Genomic DNA, 12,770 nt, shown 5'->3' on the forward strand with positions numbered 1-12,770 from the left:
GCAAATCACGCGGCGATAGTATTGCTGGTGCCTTGATTGGCATGCACACGTTCACTGGCTACAACACTCTCAGCGCATTTGCAGGACACGGAAAAGTGGGCACCCTGAACAGACAGGACATATCAAGAAGCCTTCCTTGAGCTCGGCCGTGCTTGGGATGTCTCTAATGAGCTCTTCAAGAAGCTGCTGGAAATCATGTGCCACATGTATATGTACCCTCTACACACATTACAGATGTCAACCTCCTCCGATACCAACTTTTCTGCGCCAGACGTGGGGAGGTCGAGTCCAGCCAGCTTCCACCATTTGAGGATTGGCTATTAATGCATTCCATTCATGCAAACGATCAGACTGCAATCTCTAGACGGTCTCTTCAAACCCAGCCATCTGTACCAAGCCCCAAGGACCATGGGTGGACCACAGACGATGAGGGGCAGCTTGAAATCCAGTGGATGCGTGGTTCCCCAGCACCAGACCGTTTTGCAGTTGCTCTCCTGCAAGTGTGTGAGGTTGTGCAAACCACCAGAGTGCACAGGTCTCAATAATGGTCTGAAGTACACAAACCTGTGCAAACTACAAACATGTGCCAACCAGCAGACTCAGATGTGAATGACGATGATGGTGTTGCCCTCGTGGGTGGCATGGTGTCTCAGGAAGGGTAGATTGTCCTAATATTGTCCTGAAAGACTGGAAACATTTTGAATGTAGCTGTTCATATAATGTAACACAAATAAAACTATTTTTGACTGAGAAACGTGTCAATTTACTCTGTTTTTGACTGAGAAATGTGCCACTTTAGTAGACAAGCATAGTATATCTAGTATAGTATAGTATAGTATGTACAATATCATAGGATAGTTTGCCTATATCTATGTAATATTAACAGTAGTCCAGACACACCCTAGGCAACGGATAATGAAAGAAAGATGATTTCCAGGCAGGGCACTTATGCGCAGTTATGCAGTGAATATCCACATGGTGTAATTATATCCCAAAGCGTGCGCTTACTGTAATTATAGTCGTTTCATTCATATAGGCTATAACATACACATTTAAAAATGTTTGTTTCTTTAACTCATTCATGGCCAGTTTAGGACTGCCAATATTTAGCACAGGCCAAAGATTTTCATAATTGTTGGTCATCTTTCAAGACCCACAGTAAATTATCTATTAGCACCAAAGTGATTTGCAATACCTCAAAATGAAGATGTACGTCTCTGGGTTCACCAGGAAAAAAAAGTGAGCTTTTAGCATGTTCTGTACTCTACTTATAGCCATTTATATACACCCTGTTTTCACCAAAAAGGTCTATCTGAGAAGATAAATTGCAGAAAATGGCATTTTTGTAAATCACACCATCTCAGGCAGAACTCGCTCTCAATTCTTTTATTTTGAACTGTATTGACATCAGACATGTAAATATTATTCGTTATGACACAATATATATATACAAAATATATATATATATATATATATATACATGAAGTGCTTTTTTTTACATTCAACAATACAGTTTACTCAGTGTGAGTGAGTGTGATCATAGAATAGAATGCAGAGATCAGTGTAGTCTCTCTCACACACACACACACACACACACACACACACACACACACACTCCTTACCGCGAGATCATCCGGGTCCTGTCGCATTGGAATCCAGTCTTCCTCGCCCTCGACAGGAAAGTGGCCGTGCTGCTTCGCTCTGTGTGAAAGCCATTTCTGTGGCGAGGCTGCTGTTCTCCTCCTGCTCACACAGTTGTGACTCTGTCTCGTCTCTTTCGGGCTGGGACACAGGAACGGGGTCGAGGGACCAGGATCGATCATGTTGGTCACGGGTTTGACTACCGCGAACGATCGATGTCCGCTGCCCTGCAACAAGCCGATCAGCTCGTGCAGCGCGCCGAGGGGTGTTTCAATGGCGTTTCTCCTTTGCACAAGGAAGCGCGTTTCTCTGTTTTCTGTTTTTGCTCCTGCTCATTTCAAAACAACAGCTGCGGTATGTGTTTGATATTGTGTTGTCGGCTTGACTTTGAGGCTAGGGACCTGATAACATGTCACAGGCTGGGGAAGTGTTTGAACTACGCGCTGCACTAATAAAAACAAAAACACGTCAAACACGTCATTGGCCCTGAGGGCTATTCCTGATAACACGTCAAAGACGTCTTTGGCCATGAATGAGTTAATAGGGTAGGGATGTGTGAGATTTTAATTCTAGCCTATTTCAATAGCCTATATCAGAATTGTCCACTCGGGTGAAGCTATTGACTGCGGTCACGCCATCCGCGCTGTGGAGAAGCTGGTCTTGCATGTGTGTAATTGCAGGGAAAGGGGTTACTGTACTGGCCGGCACAACTTTCTCAAAATTAATCTACTGTTATAGCCTACACCATAACACCACGGACCTGTTTGGTCGGGAATTATGTAGCCTAATAAAACCATGACAAACAAATTCTCATTTTCAAATCAAGGTGTGTGTTTTTTCTGCAATGTAGGCTATAGTTGAAAATAAATGTGGCATTCTGAAGAGGCGGGGAAGTGTGTGTAAAATTGAGATCACCCAAGGAAATTTTGTCTAACACATTGCACTGGAATGCCTATTTTGGCACGGGCAACGCCCAAACCTGTGTTTACGCTCGGAACATGGCGATGGTATCTTCGCCAGAGTGCAAAATGACACTTGCTGGAGGCAGATGATAGGCTAAGAGGCGCGCAAAGGCCAGTGGACACGCCTGGGCCACGCCTACACCTGTGTCTACACTTAGATTCCACTGCAAAACTGGATGGTGGAGGCAGACGATAGTTTAAGACGCAGGGAAGATAGCATAAGAGGTGTGCAAATGGCTGCGCAAACGATAGTGCCGTACGACGATAGGGCCCTAACTCTCCTACTCTCGTATTGATGTCCCGGGGGGCCCAGTGCCTTGCTAGCAGATACCAGGACATCTATATCTTGCCAGGTTGGAATTAGATGGTGCGCCTTCTTAACCACACACAGGACCTCGGTTATAGCCTTCTGCTGCTCCAGTATCCTGCTGAACATCTCCTGTCTGGAACCCCATCTTGTTTGGCATTCTGATACGAAGGCATGGGATGCTAGTTTGTGTTTCTGCTGGGATTCTTCAAAAGCACTTCTGGCCTTCCAGCTGTGAGAGAAGTGAGCCACCAGCTTCTTGTACACACCTGTAGCACATCCATCCTTTTTCACTGCGGCGAGGAGGTCTCTTAAAACCCTGCACTCTCATCACTGGTGTCCCCCAGGGCTCAGTCATGGGTCCCCAACTGTTCCTGCTCTATATCAGATCTCTCGGCCATATTATCTCATCACACGGTTTCTCATATCACTGTTATGCCAACGACACAAAGGTCTACCTCTCCTTCCTCTCCTCTGACACCCAAATCGAGGCTCACATCTCGCAGCTCGTAAAGACTGTCCACTGACTGACCTTTCCATCTCCATCGACAACACCATTGTACTACCCTCCCAAAAGAACCTTGGTGTGATCATCGACAACCAGCTGCCCTTTTCGGCCTACATCACCGCAACAGCATGCTCCTGTAGGTTCTCCCTTTATAACGTCCGCAAAATGCATCCATTCCTCAAGAGAAGCGACACAACTCCTGGTTCAGTCACTGGTCATATCCAGGCTGGACTACTGCAATGCCCTTCTAGCTGGCTTACCTGCCTCTGCTATTCAACCACTCCAGCTCATTCAGAATGCCGCAGCTCACCTGGTGTTCAATCAACCCAAATTTTCCCACATCACCCCCCTCTTCCATGACCTCCATTGGCTTCCCATTTCTTCATGTATCAAATTCCAAACACTAGTACTAGTCTACAGAGCAGTAGACCAGACAGCCCCTCCATACTTACAATCTATGGTCAGATTCCAGCCCTCACACCGCTCCTTTCACCCATCCACTAGTGCTGGACGCCTCGCCCCTCCACCACTATGTGTAGTCAATAGTCGCTTGTCCTGTTCGAGACTTTTCTCGTCCCTGGCACCGAAATGGTGGAACTCCCCTCCCTCGGTCAGGATGGCCAAAACTCTACCCATCTTTCGAAATAAATCAAAGTATTGATTTATGCTTTTGCAACTCATTAAACTATCTATGACAGCCCATTCATTCTTATAACATAATATAACATGTGTGTCTCACGTCAAGTTTTTCATTAGTGTAGGCCCCCTACACACTAATTAGTGCACCCCCCCCCCACCCACACACACACACACACACACTAGTGGTGTGCCCTGCAGTTTGAAATTAGTGTGACTGTAGCTTTTTAACAATTAATTGCTTATAAAACTAAATTATTAAACAAACTGTTGCATTTCAGGAGCTTAATATATATAGCGGGGTCAACTTACCAACTGCGAGATGCAGTCTGTGGCCAAAGCATTGCAGCCTGGTCCAGTTGTTCAGGGCGGCCACCCTCAGCATATTCGCTGCATTTGTCTGTTGTTATACAGACTTGACGTGACTCATCTAGGCCCAAAGCAGTCACCGCTGCTCTCACCCCCGTTGCCATATTCTCACTGCTGTGATCCTGAAATATGCCGTTTGTAAACATATATACGGCATATATATATAGCAATATTTCAGTTGGAAGTCCTCATCAATAAAGTGGACGGTCAGACTGATGTCGGGCTCAGTTGTGTGGCTGGACCAGAAGTCCGTTGTAGCTGCATAATATTGCACTTGTGACGACAGCTCTGCTTCAACGTTTGCCTTGCATTTCTTATACATGTCTGGGATGGCAACGTCAGCAAAGTGGGTGCGTGATGGTATCTCATACGGCTTGTCAAGCGACCGGATACATTTTTTAAACCCCTCTTTGGAGACTGTGTATATTGGCACCATGTCTTTCGCGAGGTGGAAAGTTATCGCATCAGTTATTTCCTTGTGCTGTCTGGAACCTCTCTCATATGGCGTATTGCTGGCAAAGGAATCTGTAATTGTTTTTGCTTGGGCTGTGGATGGCATTCAGATCTGGCTTTACACTCGTCATACAGGGCTTTGAGGTGTTGCTGTAAATTATCAAACAAATTGGTCGTGTTGGCACTTTTGACAAAGTACTGTTTTTGGTCAACATCTTCCTTTTTGTAGCTGAAATATTTCCATATAACCAACGTTGCCTTTCTTTTTGGAAGCACATCTTCCGTTTCACCGATAGTTTCATCAATATCACTGGTGCTTGTCTCCTGTTCATCGCAAATTTTTCTTCACGTTGTGTTCGTTGAGTAGCGGGGATGGATGCTTTGACGCTTTCAACAAGGATGATGGTGATTGGTTGTTGGCTGCAGCAAGCAAAGAGTAGTGGGGGTGGGGCATGCTTTGATGCTTTCAACAAGAATGATTGTGATTGGTTGTTCGCTGTGCATGCACAGTCTGCATTTCACTCACCCAGTGAGCACAACAGTTTTTGGCCAGCACACGCAGTGGCGCAGGCCCTATAACAGGGTTTGTCCACCCAATTTACTCACCAATTTGCAAGCTGATTTGGAAGCCAATTCGGATGCCAATTTGGTCCCACTCAGAAATACCTGCCGTTACCGAACTTGGTAGGTAGGTTCACAGAGTCACCTTTTACTATGGGCGGTAAAATTACACTTGTTGACCACTAGGTGGTGCTATAACAACCCTCTTTACGTTTTGGAACCGTTGCATCAACAATCAACATTTTTTCCCCCTGGATTGCTTGGGTCATTTGACATCTGCTGATAGAGGCCCCGCCCATTTTCGTCTAACTAGATTTTCCGCCATTTTGAATTGTCCCCAAAAGCGTTTTTTCCCCGCAATTTCTAATTTTGTCCAATCTTCACCAAACCACATCACACAGCGTGTGTGGACTGTCCTACACAAAATGTATTCACCGTTTTTTTGCAAGACCACACCGTTGCGATATAATCGACTTCCAAACTTTTGTGGGTGTGGCCTATTTCACCAACTCCGGAAAGCATTGTTCGTTGCGAATGAACCTTGGTACAGGTGTGCAGCTATGTACTCTGAGCTGATAAAAAAACAATTTCGACTATAGGGGGCACTATGGCAACAATAAGTACCCGTAGCTCACAAACCATAAGAGCGACTGTTCCCAAATTGGGTACATAGGTTCATAGAGTACTCTTCTACTCTGGCCTAAAAAATTACACCGATTGACCTCACAGTGACACTATAGACGAGTTTCCTGGGCCGTTCCTAGGGCGGCGCCATAGCAGCCTTTCGTGTCCCCGGCTTCCGTTTAAGTCCACATTGCGTCCACAGCAGCGAGCACATCAGAAGGCAGCAGCCAAAATATGCAAACTTTTTTACAACGATCGATAACATCAGCTACACTAACGTTAGCAGACGTTATTAACAATGGGTTATTCTGGAACACATTGTGCAGTGCGTGGCTGTCACAATACACAGAAATGCTTGAACGAGTGGTTGGATCGACAGTGTTTTGAGCATCAGCCCGCTACCAAACGGCTTTGTCCCTGCACTCGACTGTATTCCTTCTACCGAAAACCAGCTGAGGATTCGGATTCACGGATGTGGCTGAAGGCTTTAAATCTGAAGAAGCCGCCGAAATACAGCAGTTAAGGCCGGGTGATGAGGTAATGGCTGACCGCAGATTCACAATTCGAGACCTGCTCCATGAAAGAAAGGTCAGGTTGAATATCCCTGCATTCACCAACAAACGTGGACAATTGACAAATGAGGAGGTGGCACGCACCAGACGAGTGGCCAATGTGCGCATCCATGTAGAGCGAGCAATAAGAAGGCTCAAAGTGTTCAAGATTTTGTCCCAAACTGTCCCCATCTCCATGACACCAAGGTTGGACAAAATTCTAACAATCTGTGCCGCCCTAGTTAACCTTAGGGGGGACCTCATACGGCCGCCAAAAGAGCCTTAGATATGCACACATGATGCATCCATCTCAAGTTGCAGCAACTAGATTGTGTGACTCAATGTGAAGGGACTCAATGATGAATTCTCATTTCAACCTTTCTTATGAATAGACATGTTTTTGCTATGTTCTCATGTTCTTTTGTTTTTGGATTATGTAGACATGTATTTTTGCTATGTAATCATGTTATTTTGTTTTTTGATTCTGCTGCTGCTGATATTCTGTTTTACTTTGTTGCTGAATAGACTGTTTTTTTACTTAAAGCGTAACTTTTTTCATCAATAAAACTAAGAGATTTTATGTGTCATTGTAGTACTTCCAGGAGTTCACTTTTCCATGTCATACAGGGTTCAATGCATTCATTGTTTTTGGTACTTGAGTGCAAACAGTTATGAATAATTAATCAGAATCAGAAATCAGAAAATCTTTAATGATAATTGAGGAGTCTCTTCACAAAATTGTGAGTGTTCATACAATGAATAGAAAAAAATAGCATCCAATAGAAGTAACAATGTATAGTTTATGTGTATACATAATATATTATAATATATCTATCTATACACTAATAAATTATATAATAATACCAATCATGCTTATGTTGATGTATATATCTATAATATATCTAGCATCCAATTGAAGTAACAATGTATAGTTTATATGTATACATAATAGGGGTGTCACGATACACTCAGTTCACGATACGATACGTATCACGATACTGGGTTCACGATAACGATACGATACGATTTTAACAATATTTTTTTAAACTTGAATAATGACTGGAAAAGTAGTATTTTATTTGAAATGCACAAATACAAAACATGCTGTTGTGGGAAATTGTTATTACAATAACAACTAGAAAAAACATGAGATTGGAGATAAGGCTTATCTTGAAATAGAATGAGTTACACCCTCACTTAGATTTACTTTGAACTAAAAGGTTTCTCAGCAGTATAAATTCTCATTATGCATCTTCAGTTTTTCTTCAAACTCAAACAACAAGACTTTTCTTAGTCTATTTTTTATGCATCTTCAGTTTTTCCTGTCAAGTAAACAGTTTTGCCAGAAACTCAATTGAATGGTTTCTCTCCTGTATAACTTCTCATGTGTCTCTTCAGAGACTTGTTCAACTGAACTACTTTCCACACATTGAACTTCAACAAACAAAAACGTTTCTTTGTCTATTTTTGAAAAAAAAAAAAAGAATTGCGATATGAGATTTCATCTCAACGATACATATCGTGATGTTTTACTATCGCGAAATTTCGTGGGACGATATATTGCGACACCCCTAATACATAATATATTATAATATATCTATATCTATACACTAATATATGATATAATAATAACAATCATGCTTATGTTGATTTATATATCTATAATATATCTAGCATCCAATAGAAGTAACGATGTATAGTTTATGTGTATACATAATATATTATAATATATCTATATCTATACACTAATACATTATATAATAATAACAATCATGCTTATGTCGATTTATATATCTATAATATATCTACACAGTTATAAGTAAATAGATATAATAACAATATCAATAATAATAAATATATATAATGTATCTATACTATAGAGCAGAAACAGTGTGGTATTTTGAGCACAACTCTAACCGTCCCTCGACAAACTCATCTACTATTTTCGGCAGCATGTGAGCAAAGTAGAACCTGCGCAGCCTTGTGATATGCTGTTCAGCAAAGGCTTGGTTGAAGGGCACGTCTACTTCGATGTATTCTGCTCTGTTCCAGATGACCAGCATGCCATTTTTAAGTCCTGTGCAATGCATGCCAAGTTGCACCTGCAGGTAGTACCCTTTGGGTCCGTTTTCGTTCATACTGTACACTCCATTGCCCATGGGTTTCACATCACTGTTCTTTGCAGTCAGTGCTTCAGTGAGCGACTTGTTCTTTTGATCTCCAACAGCACGTCCATGTTGAGGACTCCATCAGGACTTGCTGCAAGCCATGGCTCCCCGGGGAGACCACCAAACCTTTGGTTTCGATGCTGTAGCCCTTGTCCTGCAGCACCTGCCTGGCTTGTTCCTCACCCTCCACCCGTTGGTGGGTTGCAGCCACGGAAGGTTGGGTGTAGATGCTCTGCCATGAACTTGTCAGGTGCCGTGGTGGAGCGCATAGGCACCCTTTTTGCTGTGCTTGCTGTAATGCGCACCCTCCGCATATCATGCCACAGCTATTCTTGGCTCTGAGCTTTCGTGTGCCGCTCAATCTCCATCAACTGGGCTGGTGACATGTCTATGAATTCCGTGTAGAAGGCTCTGCACTTGACGCAGGCGAGCAGTGTGTTATGCTGCTCATCATGGGGGAGAAGCAACGGAGATGGTGTTGGAGCAGATGGAACAGCATTCAAGCATTGCTGCAGGAGCCCATGGGGTGGGGAAGTAAAAACTGCAGCCATAGGTGAGGCAAGCACACTCTTCCTCCACTCCTCATGCGTCATGAAGACCTTGGCTGGAGCTGGGTTTGGAGCACCTGAAGATGAGCTTGATTTGGATGGTGACTTGTGCAATTTATGGCGGGTGTGGCGTTTCAATGACATGTCCTCCATTCTGTGCTGTCCAGCAATTATTTTTGCTCCACTGTTCCACAGGTTCTGTCCATCTGTGCAGGCAAGCCCTGTTTTTCCCTGTCACACAGCATTTTCCACCTACAGGAGTACAAGAAAACACAAACACATCAGCAGGGGCTTAAATTGGCTATTGTCAATATTTGCCCTAGTAACACAAAACCAATAGTTTATTGTGATGCCTTGCTCTATAAAATAAAACTACAAATGGTAGGCTAACTTAGTTTGGTTGACTTTGATGATTTTCATCCAACTAATATTTTGGAACAACAAGAAGTACTGTACAACAAGTGTACACATCTGTGACACTTAAATAGGCTATGTAACTATATTCTATTTCATTCTATTTAGTGTTTATTTCATGTTATTATACATTCCAATATAGCCTAACCCTAATTCATATAATGTACATGATATAAACACAGAGATGTTTATATGTTTTTTCACAATCTAAGTGTAAGCAGAAGCATGGCTCCTTTCCCCTCGGTGATCAGTAAACAACAACAGAGGTAAAGTAAACTCTGTATTTACCACTAGACCCCAGAGTGGCCTATCTGGTTTGGTGTTGTGGGATTGTGAGAATTTAGTTTTCTATGGTTTTCTCGTAATATTCATTCACAATGGGAGATAGCCTGACTGTGGGTAATTTGATGAAATACATAGCGTTACAACATACCTTCCAAAGGATCGCAGCAGCGTGGCTGCACGATCGACCTGGCCCAGCTACACAACTGCACCTCGCGGTCTTCACGTCTCCTGCCTCGGTCACCACCACCCACGCATTGTGCCATAAATTGTTGAGACACTGGCTTGGTTCAACACTTGCCTTCAAGTAAACAAAGCCGTCGTGTTTGTACATGAGCACACGACCTACTTTGTTGCTGTGGAGATATTGGTACGCCTCTGAGCTTTTGAGATTGTTCATCGCGTTGCCGTCCACCGCCATTGATTCCTCAAAATACGCTATAATCCTGCCTGTAGTTACATTCGGCCATTTACACATATTATCTTCCCATCTGTCCACTGTCAACGGGTGTGGGATAGACACTCTTTCATAGATAGGAGACTTGCAGAATGATCCCAAGTTTACATTTTTTCAGCGGTCGCTATAAAGGTAAAGTAAAGGTAAAGTCCCACTGATTGTCACACAATGTGTTAAATTTGTTCTCCGCATTTGACCCATCCCCTGGGGGAGCGGTGAGCGGCAGCGTGCGCCGCGCTCGGGAATCATATGGTGATCTAACCCCCCAATTCCAACCCTTTGATGCTGAGTGCCAAGCAGGGAGGCAAATGGGTACCATTTTTATAGTCTTTGGCTATGGCTATGGCTACTACGGTAGTACGTTACGCTTCTTTGTATTCACAAATACCGGAAGAGACAGACGCGATCGCAGCCGAGTCCGGAAGCAAACCGGAAGTGCCCAGGAAACTCGTCTATAGCTGCCCTCTTCATGTTTTGGTCCATAACTTTAGAACCATAGCTTCTACGATCAACATTCTTTCTATATAGACCATTTCCTAACTAACTAGATTTCCTGCCAATTTTGTCCAAAAGCATTTTTTCGCTATTTCTCCTTCAAATGTTGTTAAATCTTCACCAAACCACATCTGTTCTGCACAAAACCTGTTTTTCCGTTTTTTGAAAGACCTCACTCTTTGCGATATAATCGACTTGCAAAGTGTTGTGGGTGGGGCCTATTTCACAGAAATCGCTATTTCGCCTTCTAATCTTGTCCAAACTTCACCAAACCACAGCACACAGCATGTGTGGACTGTGCTGCTCAAAACTTATTTCGTGGTTTTTTGAAAGCCTGCACTGCAGCGTAGGCTATTTCATCATGAACTTATGATTGTGGGATAGTGCTAACTGGGAGAGATGTAATTAGAACAATATAAGTTGAAAAGGCACCATGAGGCTATACGGAGGGGTGGGGTCCTTTTAATTAGGGCTGTTAAATGATTAATTTTATTAATCGCGATTAATCTTGCGATTAACTATAGTTAATCGCGATTAATCGCATCTTTGTATCGCATGTTTAAAATGCCATTATTTATACTTGATTGCGTCAATTATCTCCTGTGATCTAATAGGTGAATCTAATCCCTCTTGTTGTGCTTGTGCAGTAAGGAGTGATAAAACCTCTTCGCCCATGGCACAATGCTTTCAGATGTATACAGATGTATGTAGAATTCTTTGAATATGTCATTTATCTCGTTAGATTTGTTTACCAAGCTCCCGTCCGATGTCTGAAATCTGATATTTAGCTATGTATGTATTCACATCACTTAACTTTATGGTACGGAACTTGCCAAAAAATCACACTAAAACAGTCAGGGCCCTATTGTGAGGGTAGCAGGGCAATATTATACTGTTAACTATGCCTTCACATCACAGTTCACATCCTCTCTGGTCATCCCTTCTACTCTCCTCCTCCCCAGGTGCATTTCTTGATGGCGCTAGCTGCTAACTGGGGCTATCTGAAGGATGCTAGCCGAATGCAGAAGTATGAAGACATCAAGTCTAAGGAGGAGCAAGAGCTGCATGACATCCACTCTACACGCTCCAAAGAACGCCTAAACGCCTACACATAAACACACCCAGGAAGTGACACCACACATAAACACACACCCAGGAAGTGACACCACCTGTTAGACACACACACACACACACACACACGCACGCACGCACGCACACACACACACACACACACACGCGCGCACACGCACACACACACACACACAGATGTAGGTTCATATGTTAATACACACACACACACACACACACACACACACACACACGTAAGTGAGGAGAGGGTAGAATAGGGTAAGGAGGACTAAGGAGACATGTCAAAAGAAGTGACATTAGCTACTGAGAGACCATAACCACTTATGGATCAAAATCTATTGACTTGAGTTGAGACAGGTTTGGAGCCTTTTTCGAGCTGGCCTCTAGTGAGCATTAGAAAAGCTGCTACCAGCTTACCACCTCCACATTGGCTTAAAAATGAACCCGCGGTTTTGGCCACTTTGGTTATTATATTAGGATCCATGCTGACACCTTAGCATTCCCTGGTGATAGTAGGCTACAAATTAACATTTGAGCATGTAATGAGTGATGGTGGGTGAGTGTTAGCATGGAATCACTCAGCATGGTGTACACTATGCTAAAGTGTTAGCCTGGAGCCTACTATCACTCAGCATGGTGTACACTATGCTAGAGTGTTATCCTGGAGCCTACTATCACTCAGCATGTACACTATGCTAAAGTGTT

General features: G+C 43.3%; 1 protein-coding gene across 1 annotated transcript in view; it reads left to right on the forward strand.

The window, feature by feature from the left end:
• Positions 1-12,091, forward strand: part of LOC310774761 (neuronal membrane glycoprotein M6-a-like) — a gene marked incomplete at both ends in the record, with an annotated part of 125,033 nt that extends 112,942 nt beyond the window's left edge. Inside the window, one exon of the mRNA XM_083634896.1 lies at positions 11,939-12,091. Coding sequence (XP_083491022.1) covers positions 11,939-12,091 — 153 coding nt within the window. The remainder of the gene's footprint in view (positions 1-11,938) is intronic.
• Between the last annotated feature and the right edge of the window lie 679 nt (positions 12,092-12,770).

This window comes from Poromitra crassiceps (genome assembly GCF_964638095.1).
Source record: "Poromitra crassiceps genome assembly, chromosome: 4".
Classification (NCBI taxonomy): Eukaryota; Metazoa; Chordata; class Actinopteri; order Beryciformes; family Melamphaidae; genus Poromitra; species Poromitra crassiceps.